Source organism: Bubalus bubalis, chromosome 4, assembly GCF_019923935.1.
Source record: "Bubalus bubalis isolate 160015118507 breed Murrah chromosome 4, NDDB_SH_1, whole genome shotgun sequence".
In the NCBI taxonomy this organism is placed as follows: domain Eukaryota; kingdom Metazoa; phylum Chordata; class Mammalia; order Artiodactyla; family Bovidae; genus Bubalus; species Bubalus bubalis.
The window spans coordinates 6,492,269-6,518,612 of NC_059160.1; the positions used below are offsets into that span (position 1 = coordinate 6,492,269).

The following is a 26,344-nucleotide window of genomic DNA, read 5'->3' on the forward strand; positions in this document are numbered from 1 at the left end:
GGCAGTGAGTGGTTTTCAGGGTTGGGGGTGGGGTGCCCCAAGGTGAGGCAGGTGTCACCTTGTCCTGTGGAGGCTACAGGTAGAGAAGGGAGTTCCTTCATTCAGGGTCCAGGTAAAGAATCTGCCTGCAATGCAGGAGACCTGGGTTTGATCCCTGGGTCAAGAAGATCCCCTGGAGAAGGGCATGGCAACTCACTCCACTGTTCTTGCCTGGAGAATCCCATGGACAGAGGAGAGTGGTGGGCTACAGTCCATGGGGTTGCAAAGAGTCCAACCTGACTCAGCAACTTCCACTTCAGGTAGCTCAGAGGTTAAAGGGTCTGCCTCCAATGCAGGAGACCCGGGTTCGATCCCTGGGTCGGGAAGATTCCCTGGAGAGGAAAGGGCAACCCACTCCAGTATTCTTGCCTGGAGAATCTCATGGACGGAGGAGCCTGGTAGGCTACAGTCCACGGGGTCACTAAGAGTCGGACACGACTGAGCGACTTCACTTTCACTTACTCTCCTGAAGTGAATTCACAGGTGATAGATATCACCTACCCATACAGAATTTTTAAGAAGTCAACGCAAAGCTCCAACTATATTATAAAAGCAAAAAAAAAAAGGGGGGGGGGGGCGATCCAGTAGGTTAAGACTTAGTGCTTTCACTGCAGCGGGTAGAGTTTCATCTCTGGTCGGGGAACGAAGATCTCACATGCCGTTGGGCCATAAAAAAAAAAAAAGGAATGTATAAAGTGATGCACATTTCAGCATGTCAGTGCTGGGCACAGGCCCCGGAGGAAGCACCCGCCTGTGCCCAGACACGCTCCGCCCGGTGCAGTCTCGCCTCCCGGGCTCTGCCTCCCCGGTGCGGTTCTCCCAGGCCCGGGCACAATCCTTGCTTCGTCTCCAAGGAAGGCAGAACCCAGTACCTTTGGCTACAGCGCAGCTGCACTGCTGGCAATCCATGTGTGTTCTCATCGGGCAAAAAGTCCTGTGTGTTCGTACAAGAAACGGAGTGAAACCCATGTCCAGAGATTCGTAACCCGCACCTCCAGCCCCGGGACGTCTCGGGCGTAGAAGGCCCGAGGGACGCCCCACCCCGTGCACCCTTCACGTGGCCGGATCCCCGCCGCCCGGGCCGCCAAGTGCGACCCCAGAGTTACGAAATCTTCCTGGTGGAGGGCCATCCCGCTCACTGTCAGATATGGTATCAGTTAAGGACCCTACTCTAGTGGTAGTTTAGGGGGCCGGCACCCAGTCTCGGCAGTGCAGAGGCGACCTGGATTTTCCCCCTCCGTCTGGAGCCCAATCTCAGACCCCCTCCGGCTTCAGCAGCTCGTTTTTCCACAGACCTTCCGACGCCGGATTTTTTTTATTGTGTTGTGCTGCTCTGTCAAGAGTAACTAACTCCACTCGCGGGACTTAGAAAAGAATAACAGTAGTGACTCATAGGGCACTTAGTCCGTGCCTGGCACTGTGCTCAAGGCATTGCCTGTATTTTCCATTGATTGTGTGTGTTAATGTCTCAGTCGTGTCCGACTCGGCGACTCCATGGACTGAGGCCCACCAGCTCCTCTGTCCTTGGGACTCTCCGGGCAAGAATACTGGAGTGGGTTGCCATGCCCTCCCCCTCCTCCAGGGGAGCTTCCCAACCCAGAGACTGAACCCGCGTCTCCGGCATTATACGCAGATTCTTTACCATCTGAACCACAAGGAACCCGGGTTTCATTAACTCCTCAGATACGATTGACTACCCATCTCATGCCAGGGTCAGTGCAGGCGGTTCAACAAAAATGCGATTCCACGTGTTGCACACTTAGATCGCAAAAAGCCTGTGCTGTATGCCCCACTTTCACCGTACAGACCAGGAAAACACAAGCACACATATACACAGGAAAGAAAAACGGCTGGCTTTGGAGGTTATACAGCCTGGAAACACGACACGTGACAGCGGGAACTGCTTGACCCGTGTGCCACATTCAAACACAAACAGCTAACATTAAAAATACTCCCCGTTTACACCATGCTCTTTAAAAAACAGCAACAAATAGTTCACAGCAAACTTAATCCGAAACAATCATACTATCAATGATTATTTTCTACTTTAACCTCGTACATACACACCCTAAGCCGGTCTATTTTTTAAAGTATAAGGGGGACGGGCAGATCGCAACTCCCAGGCATCCCGCAAAGTAGGCGGGTCACCTTAGGGGCAACCTTTACCCGCTCAAAAATTCGTCTCACATTAGCAGTGAGGATTCGGGCGTCACCCCGAATCGTTATTTTCCTTACTCATAAGTTTAAGGCATAAAGACGTACCTGGCTTACTTCCTAGGTAATGAATCCCATTCTCATTAGCAATACGGTGAGTACAAAAGTGGAACGTTAAAGCCCGTACTTTGTTCGTTGAAGGTTGCCTTATTCATTTCATTGTTTTATGTCGCTTTTCATTTTACTATTTTTTAGTTGCGAGAGAGGGGGAAAGGTAGGGCCACAATATGCAGATAAGCAACCGGCTCGCAAAGGTTCACGGGGAGAGCCCCGCCCCTTCCGGTTCCTTTCTCAGTCTGAACTGTCGCGAGAGTTCATCCGCCGAACGCCGGAAGCCGCTAGTCGCTCCACAGCGACCTTAGGGGCGGGCTCGAAGGCTGAGGGAACCTAAGCTGCTCTCGGCTCGTTCGGCGCTGCAAGATGGCCGACATCTCTCTGGACGAGCTCATCCGAAAGCGAGGAGCTGCAGCGAAGGGGCGGTGAGTGGCCTTTTCTCCCTTCGGGTTTCAGGGCCCTCGTCCTAGCGGGGCTTGGGGCGGAGAGGGGAGCGGCCCGGGAGCGACGCGGAGGGCCAGTCTGCGCCCGCCCCCTCCCTCAGCCGCGCTCCTCATTGGCCCGGCCGCCGCCGCCGCCGCGGGCCGGGTCGCCCGGCCGCCCACTGGCTGTGGGCGCCGTCGCTCCGGCTGGCCGGAGGAGGCTGGTGCGGCTGGCGCCGAGGAAGGGGCAGGCCTGCTGGGCTGGTGCGAGCGGCCCGCCGGGGGCGGAGCTGCGGCCGCGGGCGGGACTCGCTGCCCCGCGGCCGGCCTGGCGTCCGGAGGGTCTCCCCGGCGCAGCCCCTCCTCCTCTGAGGAGACGGGCGCGGCGCCGACGTCTCAGCGCGGCCTTCGAGTTAGGACGCCTGGAGTTTCTCGGGGAAGGACTTGCTCAGACTCTCCGGGTCTGTTCCTGCCGAAACCGCGACCCAAAGTCAGACCTTTAAAATGTCCCAGTCCTGCGCCCGGTTCCCCGCTCTTCACACTCGCGGCCCTTTGTGAGGCGTTTCAGGCTCTCGGGGGCGCTTTGCCGCCGGCGCGCGGTCCTGTCAGCCAGCTATTAATGTTTTCCAAATGCGGGGCTTGAGGTGGAATTTGCCCGCGGCCGAGGAGAGCTCAGAGCGGGGCCGGGCGCGCTCAGAGTTGGCCTCAGGCTTGGGCGAGACGGACTGGCGGCACGGGGCGGCAGGCCGGCCGTTTCTTGATGACTCGCGGAGAACCCCTGTTCTGTGTCGGGTGAAGAGTCGCGGAGCTGGTTTGCCGTTCCGTGACCCAAACTCCCTCTGGACCCTCAAAATATTGGTAGTCGTTTCCAGACTCGATAGGGGCTCCAGTTCAGCTGTGTGAAAGAGATGGGAAACCTGGGCCAGTGGTTTTCTAGCACACGTTAGATTAGTTCAGATGTCCTTGTGGAGAAGCCAGGCTGTAAAGAAGGATGTTGTTTTCTCCTGCAGTCGTTCACTCGGCAGATGTTTATTAATACTGCCTGTGTGGTGGCTGGAAGATGGATTATGAAGAAAAGTATCCCTCACCCTCAACCTGTACACACAGATCCGCCACAACTGCTCCCGCCCCCGCCTCATCCCCAGCCAGCCCTCCACGAGGTTTCTGGTTCATAATAGGCATGCAGCGTTAATTTTCTCTATCCTTGTTGTGGTTGTGTTGTGTGCTCAGTCGTGTGCGATTCTTGGCGACCCCACAGGACTGTAGCCTGCCAGGCTCCTCTGGTCCATGGGATTTTCCAGGCAAGAATATTGGAGTGTGTTGCTACTTCCTCCTCCAGGGGTTCTTCCCCACCCAGGGATCGAACTCGCATTTCTTGTGGCTTCTGCATCAGCCAGCAGGTTCTTTACCACTGCGCCACCTGGGAAGCCCTCTTTTAGGTCTACCCTCTAGTAACTGGCGGGGAATTGGTACTGGGTCCTCTGGTCACGTCTGAGCCCATCCAGGTTTCACAGGTTTGCTGAACAGTTGCTGGGGGAGCCAGCTTCCCAGGACCTGGGCTTCCTGCAGGCGCTCCCTTAGTTCCCGACTGCAGGCAGTGTGTACCTGCGGTTGATGTTGATGTGTGCAGTGTCTTGTGTTGGCCCTTGGATGGGACTGCAGGGAAGGGAGGATGTGTGGATCCACCACAAGAGCAGAGACTGCAGCCAGGCAGACCTGGTCCCTTGGCAGGCCCCATTGTGGGGTTCTGTGCTTCTGTGGCCTGATGACCTCTGATTTAGGCAGTTTGCTCGTTTGTAATAATGGTTCCAGGTAGGTGGTTGAGAAGATTAAATATGAGGATGTAAGAGTGTATGTTTTAAACTTTGTACCAGATAGTAAGTGTTCAGTAGATGGCTTTAAAGAAGTAGAAGCCCAAATCCCTCCTTTAGGGGACATAATAAGTAAGCATTGGGGTCCTAGAGTCAGACTGCCAAGTTTCAATCCCACTTGCCATATGAAAGTTACTTAACCATGCCATGCCTCTCTTTTTTATCTGTAAAACATGGGTGATATTTACTGGGTATTGTCAGGACTAAGTGAATTAATGTATCTAAATTACCTCAGAAAGCATCTAGTGGGTACTAAGTGCCCAGTAGATGTTAGCTCTCATCATTATTGTTAATGAAGGCTTTTAAGGAAAGAAGTAATATCCAGTCTTCAGTGTGAGAATATTGTGTTGCTATTTTGTAAAAATTGAATTGGGGGAAATGCAGGCAAAGAGACAGTGTGAAAGAAACTGGACCACATGCTGGGTTTGGATTAAACCTACTGGAAACTCCATTTTGCTTGCACAGCCAACAGAGAAAAACTAGATCGGGGGTGAGGGGGTTAGGGTTCTTGTCAAGAACTGTGAAAGGTCTGAACAGATGGTATTTCCTACAATAAATAAATGCTGTTCTACTTGCTTCTTAGAAGAAATCTTTTTACTGGCACCTTGGTGTAGTATAGGGATGTCACAGAGACAACTTTGTGCTTAATAATTTAGGAAGAGCCTATGATTATCTCAGAAAACTTCTTTTCTTAAAGGAAATAGCAAAGGACTGAGCCTCTGCAAGTGTAAATAACCCCTTCTCAAAAGTCGTGGAATGTGCTTTGTTCTTCAGAACAGCTATTCTGTTTTGTGTTCATTGTACTGTGTAAGTCAAGAAAGGTGTCATTACCATCATTATTATTTGGCCCTCAATTAATCATCAGAAAGTTCTTTGATTAATATGAGATTCAAGAAAGTGGGGAATTATTTTATGATACTTCATCCAGGCTGTGGTGAGGTGCTGTCCTTCCCCCAACACAGCATGTCTCTAGTGGTTTCAGTTGTTCAAGACCCATAGATGAGTCTCCTCAGGGTAGCACTGGGCACCAGCTGCAGTGTGGGCCTGCCTCTCTTGTCAGTTTCTTCCTTTGGATGTAATTGGTTAGTCAAGTCACCCTCCTCTTTGGTTTGCTTAGTTCAACCGTCAGAGGATAGCTGTCACTGCTTCCATGCAGGTAGATGGTGACCGGCAGTCTTAGTGGGGAAGTTGGGCCTAGAGTGTGCTGGAGGTGAGTGGCTCTGAGCTAGATACAAATGTGGAGAATCCTTGGAGCTGTGGGGAGAGGAGGTTAGGGAATTTTCCAGTTGAGACCAGGGCTCTGCTCTCATACTCTCTGCTGGTTTCCTATTGAAATAAGGTAAAAGAAATTAGACCTAAAACAAAGAGGAGGGAAATGAGTTGTTACATTAGCTTGGAAGGGAAGAATTATAATTTAAAATGAAACATCGGCACAAAGATAAGGGGATCCTGTCTTGTTTCTCTTTGTGTCTCTAAAGCACATAGTTCAGAATTAACCCTCAGTAATTGTTAGAACTAAACTCTATTTTCTAAGATGACCTCAACACACACATTCTAACCCCGAGACCCCAGGGTTAAAATCCACTTTGAACAATTCAGGGTCCCTCCAAATCCTTTGGACTGGACATCTGTCCAGAGCCAGGGGCCACTGTCCCCTCCACAGGCAGATCCAAGAGGGTGAGGCATTCCTAGCCCCAGACAGACTTTCCCTGGTCATGTGTCTGCCAGGCTCCAGTGGAGGAGAGGTGCTGGGGGAGAGGGCTTAGGCTCCAGTAAGTGTCTGCTCTCTTGCCCACACTGCTCTTCCTAGGACCTGGTAGAGTACCTGGTGAGCGCCTGGAAGCAGTGCATAGTTGCACTGTTACAGGTATCATGAGGCAGGGCAGTAAAAACACTCCTCTCTCTCCCTCCCAAATGTTTACTGAGGCCAAAAACCCAGAATGTGTTCAGGAACATCAGATAGTCTGCAGTGGGAAGGGAGGCTGCAGTCTGTGGGAGACAGACTGGGGGTTCCACTGAGGGGTTGCACTTTTTTTAGGGAGTCCTTAGCAGTTATTGGAGCCAGGAGGGGAACAGAATTGGCTCAATGTTTTAGAGACCTGCTCCTAGCAGGAACGTTTACTTGAAAAGTTCCTGATGACTAATGCCTGCCATATAAGCAGTACCGCTGCCTGCTGGGATGAATAGCTGTCTTCTCACGCAGGGAGAGGAGCAGTGATTAGAAAAATCCTGAACACTGAAACCCCCCTAAAGCTGCTCATGAAAGGAGTTGAGAAGTGATGTAACCAGGGAACCGAATATATGTAATTGAGGGAAAGTAGCTTATTTAGGCTCCTACATCCACACTGTATCACCTCCCTCCTGAAAATTTACCTTTTGTGCTGTTCAAGTAGATAAAAATAGCAGCATGGGCCATCATGGTGGCATTTCTTGCCAGACAAGCAGTATGGTGTATGGGTCTCTGGTGAGCCCACCATCCTTAGTGTGTGTGTGTTCACCCTCTGGTCACTAGAGGGTGCACTGTGTCCCTGGATGTAACTGGTGTTCTCACTTTTTTTCTTAGTTTGAGGACAGTATTCACCCTTCCTTAACTTTTCTAGTCTTGTTCGTTGTTTTTGACCCATACTTGATTTATTGGTATTTTAACTAGGTGTGGTGGTGGTGGTGGTTTTGTTGCTAAGTTGTGTCCAATTCCTGGGACTCCATGGACTGTAGCCCACCAGGCTCCTCTGTCCATTGGATTTCCCAGGCAAGAATACTGGAGTGGGTTGCCATTTCCTTTTCCAGGGGACCCAGGGATCAAATTAGCATCTCCTGCATTGTAGGTGGATTCTTTACCAACTGAGCCACCAGAGAAACCCTTAATTAGGTATCAGATCAGATTAGTCGCTCAGTCATGTCCAACTCTTTGCGACCCCATGAATTGCAGCACGCCAGGCCTCCCTGTCCATCACCAACTCCCGGAGTTCACTGAGACTCACGTCCATCGAGTCAGTGATGCCATCCAGCCATCTCATCCTCTGTCATCCCCTTCTCCTCCTGCCCCCAATCCCTCCCAGCATCAGAGTCTTTTCCAATGAGTCAACTCTTCGCATGAGGTGGCCAAAGTACTGGAGTTTCAGCTTTAGCATCATTCCTTCCAAAGAAGTCCCAGGGCTGATCTCCTTCAGAATGGACTGGTAGGATCTCCTTGCAGTCCAAGGGACTCTCAAGAGTCTTCAACACCACAGTTCAAAAGCATCAATTCTTCGGCGCTCAGCCTTCTTCACAGTCCAACTCTCACATCCATACATGACCACAGGAAAAACCATAGCCTTGACTAGACGAACCTTTGTTGGCAAAGTAATGTCTCTGCTTTTGAATATGCTGTCTAGGTTGGTCATAACTTTCCTTCCAAGGAGTAAGTGTCTTTTAATTTCATGGCTGCAGTCACCATCTGTAGTGATTTTGGAGCCCCCAAAAATAAAGTCTGACACTGTTTCCACTGTTTCCCCATCTGTTTCCCATGAAGTGGTGGGACCGGATGCCATGATCTTCGTTTTCTGAATGTTGAGCTTTAAGCCAACTTTTTCACTCTCCACTTTCACTTTCATCAAGAGGCTTTTGAGTTCCTCTTCACTTTCTGCCATAAGGGTGGTGTCATCTGCATATCTGAGGTTATTGATATTTCTCCCGGCAATCTTGATTCCAGTTTGTGTTTCTTCCAGCCCAGCGTTTCTCATGATGTACTCTGCATATAAGTTAAATAAACAGGGTGACAATATACAGCCTTGACGAACTCCTTTTCCTATTTGGAACCAGTCTGTTGTTCCATGTCCAGTTGAAACTGTTGCTTCCTGACCTACATACAGATTTCTCAAGAGGCAGGTCAGGTGGTCTGGTATTCCCATCTCTTTCAGAATTTTCCACAGTTTATTGTGATCCACACAGTCAAAGGCTTTGGCATAGTCAATAAAGCAGAAATAGATGTTTTTCTGGAACTCTTTTGCTTTTTCTATGATCCAGCGGATGTTGGCAATTTGATCTCTGGTTCCTCTGCCTTTTCTAAAACCAGCTTGAACATCAGGAAGTTCACGGTTCAGGTATTGCTGAAGCCTGGCTTGGAGAATTTTGAGCATTACTTTACTAGCGTGTGAGATGAGTACAATTGTGCGGTAGTTTGAGCATTCTTTGGCATTGCCTTTCTTTGGGATTGGAATGAAAACGGACCTTTTCCAGTCCTGTGGCCACTGCTGAGTTTTCCAAATTTGCTGGCATATTGAGTGCAGCACTTTCACAGCATCATCTTTCAGGATTTGGAATAGCTCAACTGGAATTCCATCACCTCCACTAGCTTTGTTCCTAGTGATGCTTTCTAAGGCCCATTTGACTTCACATTCCAGGATGTCTGGCTCTAGGTCAGTGATCACACCATCGTGATTATCTGGGTCGTGAAGATCTTTTTTGTACAGTTATTCTGTGTATTCTTGCCATCTCTTCTTAATATCTTCTGCTTCTGTTAGGTCCATACCATTTCTGTCCTTTATCGAGCTCATCTTTGCATGAAATGTTCCTTTGGTATCTCTGATTTTCTTGAAGAGATTCCCTAGTCTTTCCCATTCTGTTATTTTTGAAGTTCAAATCACATTATAGCTCTATGATTTGAAATAGTTACTCTCCTTGAATTTGTTTCCCCATCTATAAAATGTGGATAATCTAATTCTCAGAGTTGTGAGGGTTAAAGGAGGTGAGGCAAAGTTTATGGATCTGCAGTTAAGTGCTCAAAACGATTATTTGAGAGTGCTTCCATTGTAAAATCTTTTCATAAACCATAGTAGCCAGTTGCCCCTTAATTTGGTCATGGTAGACATTGCTTATCAAGCACAAACTCCTGTGAATTCTCAGTACTGACATTTCTAACAGCCATTATAGTTTATCAGAGAAGGGAAATTGTTAAGGAATATGAGTAAATTAAGGTTGCAGAGACCTAATCTCCCTTGCTTCTCCTACTGCAAAGGTTTACTGTTCAGACCCAGTTGGAATGAACCAGAAAACTTTGAACCTGCCCCTTTCCTCTTTTTTTTGTCCAGGGATATGAATTTTGTTTTCAAGAATCTCATTGTTTCTTTATTCAAAATAGTTGCTTTCAACAGCTTTTTCTTTTCCTTTGTTTCTTTTTTTTGGGGGGCAGTAATGTTTAATTGATTGAATGGTGAAATTGGGTAACTAGATTTTTTGAAAGCATAATTTATGCCACGGGGTCTAGATTTGCCCAGTTTTATGGTGTGGTAAGATCATTTGGCCACCTGATGGAAAGAACTGACTCATTGAAAAAGACCCTGATGCTGGGAAAGATTGAAGGCAGGAGGAGAAGGGGACAACAGATGAGATGGTTGGATGGCATCACCAACTTGATGGACCTGAGTTTGAGCAAGCTCCAGGAGCTGATGATGGACAGGAAGGCCTGGCGTGCTGCAGTCTATGGGGTCGCAAAGAGTGGGACGTGACTGAGCAACTGAACTGAACTGAAGATCATGGTGTATTACATGATAAGATCACCGCACCTCCTATAGTTATAAATATCAGGAGCCTGTGGTAGGGGTACCCTGGTGATGAGAGAAGACAGATGAAGATAGGAGATCTTCATTCAGGACCTGCTCACATTTGTATGTGGATGTGTCTGACTCCTCCTGTGTGGTGGACCTGGTCATCAGTGATGCCTTCGTTGTCAGTGTTTATGTAGCTTGGTTCCCTTTGTAATGTCCACTCAGTCAGAGACCAGCTGCTTTCTCTTCTAGAAGGCCTTTCCTGAAGTGCCTGCAGTTCAACAAGACCCGTGATGGCTGGATGGCATCACGGTCCACTTTTGGGGTAAGGACCAGAGGGGCCCCTGTGCCATGGCTCTGTGGGTGCCCTCTCTCAGCTGGGAGAGCAATTGGTGGCCAGGATCCTAGGGCACGGTTGAGGACTGCCTTTGCAGAGGCAGTCTTCTCTAGGAGAAGCCCTTCCAGGGCAGCCATCCTTTCTCCCATCTTAACTCCCCTGAGGCTTGGAGTAGGAAAGAGGGAAGCTTGAAATCTGTTATTGGAAAGACTGTGCTCTTTGATTTGGTTTTTCCCCTATAAGGTGGACCTGAGGATCTATCCTCAGAAGCTCTTAGTCATGTGGGAGATGCAGGCTTGTAAACAAATCATTGTGATGCTGCATGGTAAGTGCTTTGATAGGAGATTTGTCCAGTGTTTTGAGGGCTCCAAGAGCAAAGAAGCTGCAAGCTGTGGGCTGTTGGGGGTCCTTTCCATATTTGGAAAAGGTCCATCTAGTCAAGGCTATGGTTTTTCCAGTGGTCATGTATGGATGTGAGAGTTGGACTGTGAAGAAAGCTGAGCGCCGAAGAATTGATGCTTTTGAGCTGTGGTGTTGGAGAAGACTCTTGAGAGTCCCTTGGTCTGCAGGGAGATCCAACCAGTCCATCCTAAAGGAGATCAGTCCTGGGTGTTTTTTGGAAGGACTGATGCTAAAGCTGAAACTCCAGTACTTTGGCCACCTCATGCGAAGAGTTGACTCATTGGAAAAGACTCTGATACTGGGAGGGATTGGGGGCAGGAGGAGAAGGGGACGACAGAGGATGAGATGGCTGGATGGCATCAAGGACTCAATGGACATGAGTCTGAGTGAACTCCGGGAGTTGGTGACGGACAGGGAGGCCTGGCGTGCTGCGATTCATGGGGTTGCAAAGAGCTGGACACTACTGAGTGACTGAACTGAACTGAGGATGTCCTTTGACACTACTCTTGCCAGAAATCTTGGAAGGCTGCCCATAGCCCACAGACCTTGGCCCTTCCTCTCCTAGAGTGGGAGCATGCTGATTATTTGTTGATCTGTATGTCCCATCTGTTCCACCCCACCCCATAGTTTGGCATCCTGTTCCTCACTGTGCTCCTTTTGGTACCCAAGGCCACTGCCTTCAGAGGGTTCCAGTGCTTGACGAGTGAGGAAGTTCATCTGGCATGCTTTCCACTAACTCGTGTTTCATCTGGATGTGCATGTAAATGTTGATCCAAATCTTTTCCCCACGTTTTATGAGTAGACTTTCAGTAGTAGACCCTGGTCTGAACCGAAAACCTGTTGCTTTTCTTTGATGGGCATCATCAACAGATACAGGGAGTTGAAAGCATTTAAAAACACCAAACAAGCCTTAGTGGAGGCCTTACCTGCCATTTGGTCCTGGGGACAGGGCTTTGTTACAGAGTTTCTCCATAAATACCAAGGGCCCCTCTGTAGCTACAGTTTTCTGTGCTTACCACAGAGCATAGCCTCACTATTTCCCATGGCTTCACAGGCTACAAAGTCTAGGGTAGCCCAGTTCAGGGATGAATAGATGCTCCTGCTGCACACAGCTGTTTCCCTCTCCCTGATGGTGCTTACTGGTCTCCCTAAACACCTCATTCCTTTGGGCCTTGCTTTTTCTAGCACCTCAGTCTCCCAGAGACTACATGGGAAAATAGAGCAGGGATGCACAAGCAGTCCCACCCACCTTCAGCCTAATCTGATCGATTCTGTAAATGACCCCTTCCACTCTCCCACCTGTTTTTTGTGTAAACCCACTGGAAAGTACTTAAATCCTAATCTGTCGATTTTCAAAGTAAAATGGTACTGTGCATCACTGCCTTAGGTCTGGCTCTGGCCTGTTAGAGGCAGCAGGTATTTTTCCGCTGTGCTTGGATAACAAGATGAAGGTCCAGATTTTCTTTTACTGGTGCTAGGAAGACTCACCTTTGGGTGTGCTTCTGCTGTTAGCAGAAGAGCTGAGAAAGTCTCGCTCCAGCTTCCAGCTGAGGAAGCACGAGGCAGTAGGAGAACCCAGAGGCTTGCCGGTGATGAAGAATGCCTCCTGGGAGGCTTGGGCTGTAATGTGGGACATAATGCAGGAACTTGTTTATTCAGCAGTTTTGCCTTAAACTCCAGGCCAGAGATTCTCAGCACTGCTATCCTCCAGGATCACCTGTGGAGTGAAAAATGCATATGCCCAAGCCTTTACACAAATTTTGGACTCAGTAGCCCTGGAGTAGGGTTTGGAGAGCTGTATCTTTTTGTTTTCTTCCTTGCCTTTTTTTTTTTTTTTTTAAAGAGAGAGCTGTATTTTTAAGAAGCTCCTTAGATGTTTCTGATACTGAGCCAGGTCTGAGCAACACTTACAAAGCACAGGGCTCTGAAACAGGAGTGATCCCCATCTGCCCCTTCCCTCCCAGTCCAAGGTGGGGAGAGAAAAGAACAACACAAACAGTCGTGATAATAGGCATAAAGGAGGGCTGTCTTGGAAGGATCAGAGAAGGTTTCCCAAAAAGGAGATGTTGCTGTGGGAGTCTGTGTCCCCAGGCAGGGCACCTGCCACAGGAGGAGTGTATGTGTGGCTGGAGGCTTGTGGTGGTGTGGGCAGGTGGGGTGAAGCAGAAGCCCGCAGACCCCCTGGAGGACTTTAAGGATTGTACTTGAAGGGCTCTTCTGTTTACTCTCAAGTCATTGAAGAGCCAACAAAGGAGCCCCAGAAGAGAATGGGGCTTGTTTAATGGAGTTTTGTTCCTTTCCAATTTTAAGTTTCTGAACTTGATGTTCTTGTTGTGTCAGAGTGTAATAAATATATACTTGGTCTTTGTCCCTGGCATACAGTTTCTAAAACCCTTGGAATTTCCTGAGTGGTAAGGGTGTTAGGAGCATCTTTTGTTCTAATGAGGCAGCTCTCAGTGGGCCCCTGGATTGCTTCAGGACAGAGGCTGGCCTCCAGAAAGATGGAGGCCTGCTTAGCTTGTTGAAACTTGCAACTCCACCCCCACTCTCTTCCCTGGACCTCCAGGGAGAAAAGAGGATCTAGAGATTAAGCGATTATCATCTGTGGCCAGTGATTTGATCAATTATGTTAGGTAATAGAACCTCCATAGACACCCTCATACAGTTGAGTTTGAAGAAATTTTGGGTTGATAAACACATCCATGTGCCAGGAGGGTGGTGTTACCATACCCTTTCTCCATACAGTGCCTTATACATCTCTTCTATTTGGCTGGTCTTGAGTTGTATCGTTTGTAATAATTTGGTAATAATAATAAGTAAATTGTTTTCCAGAGTCCTGTGAGCTACCCTAGCAAATTATTTAACTTGAGGGGAGGGTCCTGTGAACCCTCCATTTTATAACCTTTTTCAAATGAACAGCAAGCCTAGGACTTGAAACTGTTCTCTGAAATGAGGGCAGTTTTGTGGGACTGAGCTTTTAACCAGTGGAGTCTGTGCCAGCTCTAGGTAGGTAGTGTCAAAATTGGGCTGTCACACACTGAGTTTGTATCTCAAGAGTTGGAGAATTCGTTGGCACGTGGAAAAATCCTACACATTTGAAGTCACAGTGTTATGAATAGAAACAGTTCAGACAGTGGTTATTTTTCTTTTCTTCCAAGTCTTTATGTTTTTATTAGACCTCAGACTCCGAGACAGACCCATGTGTTGACTTTCTTGGTCCCAGCCCATTGAGGGTGTCTACCTGCCCTGGAGACATGAGACTGTCATAGGCCAGCTGGGCACCCTTTGTTGATCATTGAACCTCTCTAAGCCTGTGTCTTCCACTGTAAAATGGGCATAATACTGCTTGCTTCACAGGGTGTTGAGAGGGCTGATGGAGAACAAGGAATGAAAGAATTTTGGAAACTGAAGTTAGTCTTTCGCTGTGTGGGGTTACAATATCTGGGAAATATTCTTATTTCATTTGGTATTGTTTAGAGGTTATATTATCCATGATAGTGTCTCAAAACACCTGGTCTGGGGTGCAAAGCAGTCTTGCCAAATGATAGAAACCACCAGGCCCTCCTCCCTTTGTTTACCATGCAGACTTAAAAGGCATAAAACTGTGAAAGAAGTCTCTGTATAGACTGAATTGTTTGCTCTAAGAGGAAGCAGCTTTCTGGTTTCTCCAGGACCTCCTTTGTTCCCAGTATTACCACGACTCTACTACTACTACAGGCTACTGTTGATATCCAGATCTTCTTAATACTGCAGTTTTTATTTGCAGGCTCAATGCCAGACCAGGAGTGGGAGGTGTCCGATCGCGTGTTGGGATCCAACAGAGCCTTCTTAGCCAGCCAGCACGCACAGCCACCTTCCAGCAGAGGTTTGATGCCCGGCAGAAAATTGGCCTCTCAGATGCCCGCCTCAAGCTGGGAGTCAAGGATGCCCGGGAAAAGCTTTTGCAGAAAGATGCTCGGTTCCGGATCAAAGGGAAAGTGCAGGATGCCAGAGAGATGCTGAACTCACGCAAGCAGCAGAGCACAGTGCCCCAGAAACCCCACCAGGTTGCTGATGCCCGGGAGAAAATCAGCCTGAAGCGGAATTCCCCTGCTGCCTTCATGAGCCCACCCATCGGGACAGTGACCCCTGCTCTGAAGCTCACTAAAACCATCCAGGTAGGTTGAGACTCCTGCCAAAAACTCCTCAAAACCAGTAACAACTGTGGAATCAGGCAGAGACCAGGTGTGTTTAAGCAAAATGACAGTCCCCCCAACTGTTTGAAGAGTAACCATATGTGGAGGCAACATATCATCTCAGTTTCATGTAAAAGAAAATGGGTGGAGTGGTGGTGGGGATTTGTCCAGAGAAATTAAGTGACTTTCCAGGTGAAATAGTGGTAGAGGGAAGAGAGGAGAGGACAGACTAGTTGAGCTAGTGCTGTGTGCAGACACTGAATATTTATTCCTCATGCAATCCCAGTTATTACCACAGTTTATCAAAGGAGAATCTAAGTCTCAAAGATGTGAATCTTTGTGCACAGTTACACACCTGGTCAGTGGACGCATCAGGATAGAAGCCCTGTCAGACCTGGCTCTTAGTGCAGAGTCCTGGCCACCTGCAGAGCCACAGCCCCAAAGGGAATAGAAACAGTATCATTTAATCTTCATAGCAACTTTGGTAATAGGAACTACTGAAGCAGTGAACATTTATTAAGCCAGGTTCATTGAGCCCTGCAGGTGCATTGTTACATGATCTCTGGGATGATGAGTCTTCCTGTCGCTTTCCTGCTTTGCGAATGAGGCAGTCTGTAGGACCTTTTACTACAGATCAAAACTGAATGCCCACCATATTAAAGTTCATTTATCCCCTACTTGTAGAGAACGCATATAGGCCAAGTGGGATGAATTATGACCACTGGGTGTTTCTAGGTTCCACAGCAGAAGGCCATGGCACCAATTCATGCTCATCCTGCTGGAATGAGGATCAATGTCGTCAATAACCACCAGGCCAAACAGGTGGAGTGTGTGTGTGTGTGTGTGTGTGTGAGAGAGAGAGAGAGACTGCACACAAGTGTGTGTTTTGATGTGATCTTCCAAGTGGATTAACTGAGGCCTGGCCCAGGGTTCCAATTTGAAGAGTTGGAGGTTGACACTTTGCAGTTTATGAGTTTTAAGAAGAAATTTCTTGAATGCATAGAAGCAGAGAGGCATGTTGAAAATCTTTTTATTTTTTTAAAGTAAAAGTAGTGTGTGCTTACTATAGAAAATTAGCAAAACAGAAAGATTGGGGGGATGGGGGTAGTTCTTATGCTATGGCTCTCCATAGTGAGCCCCTGTTGAAATTCTGCCCTGAATTCTTCCTGTGTTTTTCTTGTTTGTGTGTGTGTATATGTGAGAGAGATTATTATTTATTTAATGCATAGCTGTAGTTGTGATTATGTTATTATCCAGTTTCATATTGTTCTGTTTTCACTTTATAATTCAAGCATTTTTCTGTGGTTCACATTTACTGTAAACATTTTAACAACTGCTTGATCCATTGAGTAGACATTTAGTTGACTTCAACCATTTTCCTGTAATTTTCACTGTTAGACATCCTTCTGTGAACATCTTGGAGGATAAAGCTCTTTCTACAGTTTGAGTTTATTTCTATAGACCAGATTACCCGGCACAGACTTTCTAAGCCAAAGGATATAAACAGGCATTTTAGGGATCCTTAATAGATATTGCCCACTTGTAGAAAGGTACTTCTGATGTACCTGAAATTTCACAGCATTTTCATTTGGCTCTTATGGGCAGGGAGCCTGCCAGAACTGAGCCCCAGTCACCCAGGCCAGTTTGCCCAGGCACTCCACGTGTACATACTTCTCCCTACGCCTTGCTTAATTACTCCAGCTCTCATCTCCCTGCTGTCCTTACTCCAAATGTCTGCTGAGAGCCTGCATGCTACATTAGCATGTATTTTTTTATTTTCAGAATTTATACGACCTGGATGATGATGACGATGTTATAGCTCCCATTCCTACTAAACAGATGAAATTTGCAGCCTCAGGCAGCTTTCTCCACCACATGGTATGTCATCTTACATTCTTCTTAACACTCTGTGTGTGTCTGATTAGGTGCATGGGAGATGTGGTGGAGAGTAGGATCTTTCAATTCAGAGATATTTCCTTATTTGGGTCCTAAGATTATTAGAACCGGAACTAATCCAGCCCCTGGTTTTTATAAATACTGAGGCTTAGCATGTCTGCGGACTTGTTCAAGATCCAACAGACAGTGAAGTGCAGGCTCTAGTTCCCAATTGCTGTGTTTGGAGACTTCAGGGGAAATGTGAGTGATCCCACAGGACAGAATCACATTTTATTTCCTTTAGGGCAGGACATTCTGCTGGTTCCCTTCCTTCTGTGGTCATCAGCTCTGGCCCCATTCTTGAATCTGGATTCCATTGGTTGATGTGTTAGCAAGAATAAACTGAACCTTTCCTGAAAGCTCCACCAGGTGCTGCCTGCATGGAGGGAAAGTTTGATGGAGGTTCTGCCATGCAGAGAAGGAAAGAAAGCAGTATATCTGGGAACATCAGGGAGCTCTGCACTGCTTGTCTCAGTGCATGGAACCAAATCACACATAGGAGGCGAGAGGGTACCCATGCTAAAGACATGGGTACCCATGCCTTTATTTGGTCTTCAGGCACCCAAAGACTCAGTTTTAGTCACTGCTCTGAATATGTGGACCAATTTCCTGGTTACCCTTGAAGCTCTTAACTTTGAAATGTGAAGCTGAATGATGCCAGTTTGTTACAAAGGGGCTGAGCCTTTCTAGTCATTAGAGTGCTTGTGTCTGTTACCAGGGGGGCTGTCAGCTAACTCAGTTAGTGGCTAACCCTAATTGGAAAAATCTGTTTATATTAACTTATTTAAGAGTTCCCTCTCTCCCCACCCTGTGAGATGGGTACTGTTACGACCCCTATTGTATGGACTAGGAGTTAGACACAGAGAGGTTAAATAAATCTGCTCAGCTTGTAAGTAGTGGATCTAGGATTTAAGCCTCAGCAATCTGGCTCCCAGGCCATGTTTTAACCAATGCACTCTGCTGGCTCTTGAAACTCAGGAAACAGCTTGAGAAGTGTGGGATCCACACTGAGTCACCTGGGTTGGGAGAAGCTGGTGAATTAACTCTGTTCCATCATCTGTCTCTCTGGCCGCTGCATTCCTCCTTTCTCCATGAATCAATGCCTGGTAGACACTGTCCTCAGTCAGCAAGACCACTAACCGCTTCTACCTCATGCATTTTTTTTTTCTCCAGACACATTAAAACCAGGCACTTCGCTGGTTTATATTTCTAAAGGATTACTTCCCCAGTTAAGGGTAGCAGGGGAGGGAGGGAGGGAACGGTTTCTGCTGATTTGCACGTGCTGACTCTGCTAGCATGCACCTGACCATCTGGGAGCTGCACAGGTGAGCTGCTTGTGGTTCCTCTATATGACTAGAACAGGGACCAAAAAGCGGGGGTCTGGGCCTTCTTCAGAGTGACTTCCTAGTCCCAGCCAGCCCATGGTGATAGAAGCATATCTGGGAATGAACTTGACTCCAAGCTTTTGGACTCTAACTCCAGATTGTAGGTTTTTATCAAATCTAAATGGTATGGCTGAGCTGTGGCTTCTGTTCGGGAACTGCCTGGATGCTTCTTGCCAAGGGCTACCTACATTGGAACGTGGCTTCTGTGAGCACGTGTGCAGTCTACTTTTCTCTCCTCCTGTCCCTTCCCTGGCAGCTGGTATCTTTCTGGCTTTAGATCAGTAATGGAACTGGGGAGGTAGGAGGCCTTGAGATTGGGGGTCGTCAGTCACTTAGGGTATCTGGGTCCCTGGCTTCTCAGATTGCTGTCTGCCTCTTTGTTTAGGCCGGGGTGAGCAGTTCCAAGCTGTCCATGTCCAAGGCCCTTCCTCTCACCAAAGTGGTTCAGAATGATGCGTACACTGCTCCTGCTCTCTCCTCCTCTGTTCGGACAAAAGCCTTGACCAACATGTCCCGGACGTTAGTGAACAAGGAGGAGCCCCCCAAAGAGCTGCCGCCTGCAGAGGTGAGGTGAAGGCGAAGGAGAAGTGTTCACACTAGTCAAGAGTTAGCCTGAGCTGGGTGGGCAGTGTGCATCTCGTTGGGTCCTCATAGTGCCTCTGGGAGGTAGGTGTTGCCACCTCTGTCTTACAAATGAGCAAACCAAGATCCAGTAGACCCTGCCCTCAGAGAGCCCACAGGCAAGCCAGTAGGGAAACAGAGCTGCAGACGGAGCACTGTCTGCCACAGCACAGGGCTGCCAGGAGCACCGATGAAAGAGCCTCTCATTCCACCGGGGATACAGGAAGGCTTTAAGGAGAAAGTGCCATTTGAGCCGGATGGTTCTTGAAACACGAGTGGCATTCTATGCAGAGGTTCAGGCCTGGAAGGGCCTGGAATATTTGGGAAACATGAGAAGTTCCATTCCTTAGCATAAGGTGACTGGGACATGATTAGAGGGGCCCAGCTGTGGTAGGAAACTCTCCATAGAGGTTTCCTCTGGGCCTTCCTGGTCGTTTGCTGAAGTGAGTTCTGCCATTTGAGCACAGCTGTTGTCTGGTAACGTTCTGTTCTCTGGTAACTTCTGGTAATGTTCCTCTATCTGTGGCAGCCTGTCCTCAGCCCTTTGGAAGGCACCAAGATGACCGTGAATAATCTGCACCCTCGAGTCACCGAGGAGGACATTGTTGTGAGTACTGTGGCCTGCCAGAATTTCAGATCTCAAGCCACTTGTGTTCCAAGGGTCCCCAAGACCACCCCCAGGTTAGCTGATTGTCTAAGAGGACTCACAGGACTTAGCATAGAGTTGTGTCCGGGCTGAGATGCATTACAGGATGCAAAGCAAAATCAGCAGAGGGAGACAACTTGTGGAGGAAAAGCTAGAGGATAGCAGACTCAAACTTCTGGAGTCCTCTCCTAGGGGAGTCACACAGGATGCACTTACTCCCCCAGCAGTCAGTTGTAAAGACCAGGGAAGCTCATTAGAGACACAGTCCCCAGAGTTTTTCTCAGGGACTAATCACATATGCACTGTCTGCCTGCCACATACCAAAATTCCAGATACAGAAGGAAATCAAGTGTTTGGCGTGAAGCACATTGTTGGCACAATTTAGTTGCAAGTTGCCACTCTTACCAGTTATGGTGATGAGCGCCCTCCCAGAATCCAAGATCCCAAACACGAGCTAAGGGTCAACCTTGGAAGCAGGCCTTCCAAAGGAGAGCAGGCAGGGCAGATATGTTAACCCTTTTTCCTCATAGCCTGTAAACCAGAGCCAGAGGAATTCCCTGGTGGCCAGTGGTTAGGACTCGGCATTTTCACTGCTGGGGCCTGGGTTCAATCCCTGCTTGGAGAACTAAGATCCCACATACTGCACAGCATGGCCTAAAGTAGATCTTTAAAAACAATAATAATAAAATTAGGATCACACTTAGTATTCAGTTTTGTGTCTTGGTTTTGATATGTACCATTTTCCCTTTTATTGTTGCAAATCTTTTCAACGATGTTTTCACAGATCTTCCCTTTGTCCTCATTACAACCTTGTGAAGGCAGTTGCAGGTGAAGAAATGGTGTGGTTGTTAGTTAGCCTTTGCAGTCTGTGTCCATACTGTGTTCCCTCTCTGACTTCAGTCTCTTCACCTGAGAAGTGAGGGATGGGAGTAAAGGATGATGACGACACGTGTACAAAGCACTGCCTTGAAAATGGTTTCAGTTGAAACCCCTCAATCTTGCCAACCAGGATGATTGGTCACCCTGCATTGAACTGCGGAATTTTGTTTCTAACTGATTCCTGGGTGATATATTAACCACTCTTTGTCCATCCATGTGGACATCCACTGGAGTCCTACATGTCCATCCATTTTCATGACACAGCACTTTTGACAGAAATACCATATTCCATAACTATTACCCTTGTTGAGGAAGTGGGCACTGAGGCAGGAGGACTTTGGGGGTGACTTGAAGTCATAGGGATCACAAGTCTTATGAGCCCAGCACAACTTGTCCCCTCACCTGGCCCCAGGTTGAGGCTTCTGGATGTCCCAGGAATACTACCTGACTTGGAGCCTTCCTGAAACCTTGGCTGCTTGGCATGTTCAATCAGAGTGAAGCCACCTGTCAACCCAGAGCCCTGTCTGAAATGTGTGAATTGCAGGCAGAGAGAACAACCACCTGAAATTCTTCCCCAACCCAAGCCCTCTTGCTCTTCATAGGAGCTTTTTTGTGTTTGTGGAGCCCTGAAGCGTGCTCGGCTGGTCCATCCTGGGGTAGCAGAGGTGGTGTTTGTAAAGAAGGACGATGCCATCACCGCGTATAAGAAGTACAACAACCGGTGTCTGGATGGTAAGTCAAAGAAAGCAGCCTTCTCACCTTGATGCCCCTCGCCATTCACAGCAGGCCTTCGGGGGAAGCCCTCCTCTGGGGCGAGTGGGTGGACATCTACCTAGTGCTTTAAACTCTCCAGGGCCTCCTGTGTACTAAGAATAAGCAGTGATGCTTTGTTTTTAATTGAAGTGTGGTTGATTTACAATGTTGTGTTAGTTTCAGATATACAGCACAGTGATTCAGTTATATATATCTTCTTTTTCAGATTCTTATCCCTTAAAGGTCATTACAAAATACTGAGAATAGTTCCCTGTGCTATACTATGCAGTAGATCCCTTGTTGGTTATCGCAGCCTTTGCCTTTTGATTGTATTATTTAATCCATTTACATACATTTTATGTGGCCTTTTTTGCATTATATAAGTATTTTTTAGTGTAGCATTTTAGTTCCTTTAATGATTTTTTCCACTATATTTTTTGAGTCACTTTCTTTTCTTAACAGTTGCTCAAGGATTTATAGTATATATTGTAGGTTATCAGAGTCTATTTCAGGTTAATATTAATGTAGCCACAGTGAAATTTAGAAATGTTACTCCAATAAGGCTCTATTCCCACTTTCCCCTTTTTTTGTGCTGTTATTGTTATACTTACTACATAAAATGCAAAGTGGGAGTCTGGTACTTGTAAGGTTAATCTTTCATGGACAAAGTAGAAATCTGAACATACGCTTTCAAATTCTTTTTCACTTGATTTTGTACCATAAACATTTCCCCTTTCTACTCGCTTCACAACCAGTCTGGGTTGTTTCATGCTGTGTGTACTTTCCCCCTTACTTTGATTCTGATCTCCTCCTGCATGAAGCAGGGTCTGTTGCCAGTTTGCTTCTTGACACTGTCATTACCGAAGTTTCATGGACCTCATAACCCTCGTAGTCTCTGGGCTTTGCTGACACCTGACAGCCCCAGCCTTAGCTGTGAAGCCAGAGCTGCCAGCGGTGGGTGCTTTGACTCCTGATAACAAAAGTGGCAGTCCCTGTCCTTCCATGTGAGGAGCTGACGGCTCATGGCATTTCTTTCTTGGTTTTTCAGGGCAACCAATGAAGTGCAACCTCCACATGAATGGGAACGTTATCACCTCAGACCAGCCCATCCTGTTGTAAGTTCCAAAGGCAGAGGTGCTGGGGACCATGTGGGGCTTTTCTGCTTGCTTACTGGGCATGATCATCTCTCTGTTCTGAGGAGAGAAATGCTTGCATAACAGCTCCATTCCATTTCCTCTGCTCTGAGAGCAGCCAGCCGACTAGGAGGCTTAAATTTGTACAGAGTGGGTTGTTATATCATTTCTACAGGAGATTGACCCCACAGGGGCTAACTTAACTTCATTCCCTGCCTTATAATTTAGAAAGTGGAGAGCAGGCTGGTTGTGTCCCTGTTTGCATGATTGGGTGTGCATCTTCAGATGAGCAGAAAACCCCCCTCCTCATGATTGACTCTGATGGGGACTGTGCTGGGTGCTCCCCCTTATTTTGTTACACACCCAGTGTACATGCCTGGCCCAGGACTGAGGACTTTTTGAAGCCTGAGATGCAGAAAATGTCTAGATTGATATGTAAAAGGAGGTCCTTTTGAGGAGGAGACAGAGACCCAGGGAGAATATTAGGCTTGCCAACATGGGTATGTGGGGCAGGCCTGTAATAGACTTTGAAATTTAGAAAGACTGCAGTTTGAACCCTGGATATTGAATTGTGTGATTTAGATGAGTTTCTTAAACTGTGTTCCAGGATTAAGTTGTATTCTGAAAAATGTGGGTTTTATGACCTAGTGGATTTGGGAACCACTGAGCTAGACCCAGTTAAATCTACTGGGCTTCTCAAAATGTGTGATATGCTGATGTGTGTTTGGCTATCCTTGAGGCTTAAACTTAAGAAAAAAACCCAGATCTTAGCAGGCTGCATCTCGACTTTCTTAGCAAATTTAAAGAATGGTAGGTTTGCTATAAGAAATAGGGTAAAAGGGTATGGAAAGCGTTATGTTTGGTGCCTAGCTTATAACAGATCTCCAGCTAATGGTGGGACCCTTCTCCACTGAAGGGGAACCTGACGAGGATTTTGACTCTTCTCTGCTCTCTACAGACGGCTGAGTGATAGCCCCTCAGTGAAAAAGGAGAGTGAGCTGCCTCGCAGAGTGAATTCTGCCCCCTCATCCAACCCTCCAGCCGAAGTGGATCCTGACACCATCCTGAAGGCGCTTTTCAAGTCATCAGGGGCCTCTGTGACCACACAGCCCACAGAATTCAAAATCAAACTTTGAGCGGGGGAGCGAGACAGCCAGAAGCGGGGGCAGAGGAGGGTGGCTCTGTTTCCTTAAACAAAAGTTGTGACCAATGGGCCGTTGGCTGGGGGCCCCCGAGTGCAGGAAGGGTCACGGGGGTAGAAAGCCTCCTCGCTGGACGGCAGCCGCCTTTCTGTGTTGTGTTCTGCCTGTGCTCTTCTGTGTGCTCACATTTCCTGTAGTGCGTTTCTTCTCTCTCCACCTCATCACCAGGGTAGACTTGTGTTGTTCAGAGTGTTTCCCCCTAAACTCAGCCCCAAATAGATTTTTTAAAATCTGGAAATGGTGCCCTAAATTCTCTGAGTGGCCTTCTTGTGGCCCCATAGAATACAGGGCAGGGGCTATTTGAAGGATACTGCTTTCTTCAGGGTGAGGGTTTGACTCCCCTTTCTCTTTCTAAAACTTTTCAAACAAAGTAGGGAATGGAAGCCCCTGCCATCCTAATAGGAACCACATCAGCTCAAAAGCTCTGCCATTCACTCTCCTGGTCAGTGGAGATGGCCTAGGTGGGGATCAGGTCGCGCGCTCCTTGTCCTCTCCCCGCAGTTGGCTCCAGACCAGTGCTTTCTGGAGAGAGCCCTGTGGCAAGGGCAGGGTGAGGCTACTGCTCTGCCAGGAAGAGTGTACCCTAGCTCTTGGTTTGGGGGACCCTACTGTCTCAGTCAACCCAGAATAAATTCTCGAGCTTACATTTCCCCTTCCCTGAGTTGTGCCGAGTGGCCCAGCCCAGCTCTCTTGGCCTTCTGAGTGTCACTGCTGGGCGGGGCTGCCTTGTTAGCCCCTCATTTCTCACCCAGCCTAGCACTCGTCACACTTGGTTTTGGTGCAAATGTCAGCTCTCTGCTAGTTGGGTTTTCAAAGGGTCTGCCTCCTGTTCTGTGACACTGAGGACCTTGGGGTTGTTTGAATAAGGATGTTGGCTTGCTCCAAGATGTTTTTTCCTGGCCTCAGGTTCATGCAATAGTCAGGGATGCTGAGAGGTGGCAGATATTCAGCAGCCACCAGAGGGCACTGTCTCCACTACTATGAGTGACCCATCCATCCATCCTGACCAGAGGGGCATTTTCCTGCCTTGACTGAGGTGGGGGGGTGGAGCAGGGGGCGGTGGGGAGGGAGTTGAGAGAGTGGAGCAGCCTTTCCAGGCAAGTGGACAGGTTGTCCCCTCAGCGTGCTTCCAGGCATTGGGGGCACAACTCTAGAACCAAAGGGGAAGCCCTGAATACACCAGAACAGCATTATTCCAGGGGTGTTCATCCTCAGTTTCTTGCTGGTTTGTTGGGACTGTAGAGGGAATCCAGCCTAGCAGAGCTGGCAAGTCTTGGGTAGCAAGATTCTGTAAGTAAATAGTGTAAAAGGCACAAGCCTAGAAAGTGTAGGGGGGACCTGAGACAGAGTCTTTCATGACCTACTTGGGGCCAGTCCAGCGAAGCAAACCCTGGAAACTCACATTTCCACAGAGTTAGATCAAGCAGCAAGGACCCAGGTGTGAACTCAGCTCAGTCCTCCAGCTCTGAGGTTGCCCAGGCTTGGGAAGTCCAGGGAATGTGCCTGATGGTGGTCCACTTTGCAGTACTTTGAAGAAGGCTGCTTTTGTTCTCTTCTCCCTCTTTGAATGGGTGCAAACTGAGTTCTCTTCATCAGCTAGAAGACATTCCTCCTACACTTTCCCCTTCTTGACCCCAGAGAGTGTCCATAAGACACTAGGAGCTGGCTTCTCGGGTCTGGAGACAGACAGATCACTGCTTGGACTCTGCGTTCAGTAGGGAAGGTAATACCCTGCCTGTATGCCTTTATCCTCCCACCGGCCCTCTGGACCTTGTCCTCTGGGTGGCTGTGTGGTCTACTGCAGGGTAGAGTCTGTTTTTCCCCCGTTCTACAGGCAGGTGTCATCGTGGGAAACAGAAGAGAAGGTGGTAGGCCAGTCCTTGTGTCCCTCTCCACCTCGCACTCCCCTACATTCCCCGTCTTGTCTCTTTTTTTTTCTTCCAAAAGGAGAGGAAGAGGCATTAAGGGATGGAGGAGACTATGTGTTACTTATCCATTTCTGAATAAACGTTTGTTATTCCTACTTTTGAGCTGTCATTTCTTAAAAGATTATGTTAAGGGGCTTCTTGGAATTTGGCACCAGAAAACAAGAGATTTGCCTCTGCTTTGCTGCTCACCAGCTATGACCTTCAGACAGTTCCTCACAGGACTCTTTGAATTTTGGTCTTCACAGTTGAGAGAATATGAGCATGAATGTCTGGGAAGGACCTAGCAGAGAAACTCAGTACCTCCTGGGCCTAAAGTGCCTCACGAGTATAAGCATGGTCAACTCGAACATAGGTCTATTCATAGGGAGCAGGGGAGTCGCTGCCTTGAAGTTACAGGTAAAATTTACCTCTTAGATCAACTATGTACTAGAAAAAAATTAGTTGGTAGGTTTTTTGATTTTGTGATAAAATATACATAAAGTTTATCATGTTAACTGTCTTAAGTGTAACTCAGTGGTATTAAATACATTCACAAGAGTTGTACTACCATCCATCTCCAGAGCTTTTTCATCTTATGGAGCTGAAACTGTCTCCATTAAACACCAGCTCATTCTCCTTCCACCCTCCAAGCCTCTGGCAACTACTAGTCTGCTTTTTGTCTTCATGATTTTAACTACTTGCATAGGTGGACTCATACAATATTTGTCTTTCTGTGACTATTTTCTTGGGCTCCAAAGTCACTGCAGATGGTGGTTGGATTGCAGCTATGAAATTTAAAGGACACTTGCTCCTTGGAAGAAAAGCTATGACAAATCCAGACAGC

General features: G+C 47.8%; 1 protein-coding gene, 1 long non-coding RNA gene and 1 other non-coding gene across 6 annotated transcripts in view; 1 reads left to right on the forward strand and 2 right to left on the reverse strand.

The window, feature by feature from the left end:
• The window catches only part of LOC123465736, a 3,401-nt gene extending 885 nt beyond the window's left edge, over positions 1-2,516 (reverse strand). The window contains exons 1-2 of one of the 2 annotated variants that reach the window (XR_006641026.1): positions 2,302-2,516; positions 912-973 (exon numbers count right to left, since the gene is read on the reverse strand). This is a non-coding gene — a long non-coding RNA (uncharacterized LOC123465736). The remainder of the gene's footprint in view (positions 1-911; positions 974-2,301) is intronic. The other variant, XR_006641025.1, reaches the window with a different exon arrangement.
• On the reverse strand, positions 2,142-2,291 carry LOC112584851. Its single transcript, XR_003109240.1, has one exon. It is a non-coding gene; the product is annotated as a U12 minor spliceosomal RNA (small nuclear RNA).
• Positions 2,517-2,553: 37 nt separating the features above from the next.
• On the forward strand, positions 2,554-25,616 carry POLDIP3 (DNA polymerase delta interacting protein 3). 3 transcript variants are annotated; one of them, XM_006044004.4, is made up of 9 exons: positions 2,556-2,732; positions 14,631-15,021; positions 15,775-15,861; positions 16,822-16,917; positions 18,745-18,924; positions 19,510-19,587; positions 21,108-21,237; positions 22,307-22,373; positions 23,350-25,616. In XM_006044004.4, the coding sequence occupies exons 1-9, from the start codon at positions 2,674-2,676 to the stop codon at positions 23,525-23,527; spliced, it is 1,266 nt and encodes a 421-aa protein (XP_006044066.2). In that variant the 5' UTR covers positions 2,556-2,673; the 3' UTR covers positions 23,528-25,616. The 3 variants fall into 3 exon arrangements, with proteins under 3 accessions (XP_006044068.2, XP_006044067.2, XP_006044066.2); XM_006044005.4 differs by lacking the exon at positions 15,775-15,861 and having other exon boundaries at positions 2,555-2,732; XM_006044006.4 differs by lacking the exons at positions 15,775-15,861; positions 16,822-16,917 and having other exon boundaries at positions 2,554-2,732.
• The last annotated feature ends 728 nt before the right edge of the window (positions 25,617-26,344 follow it).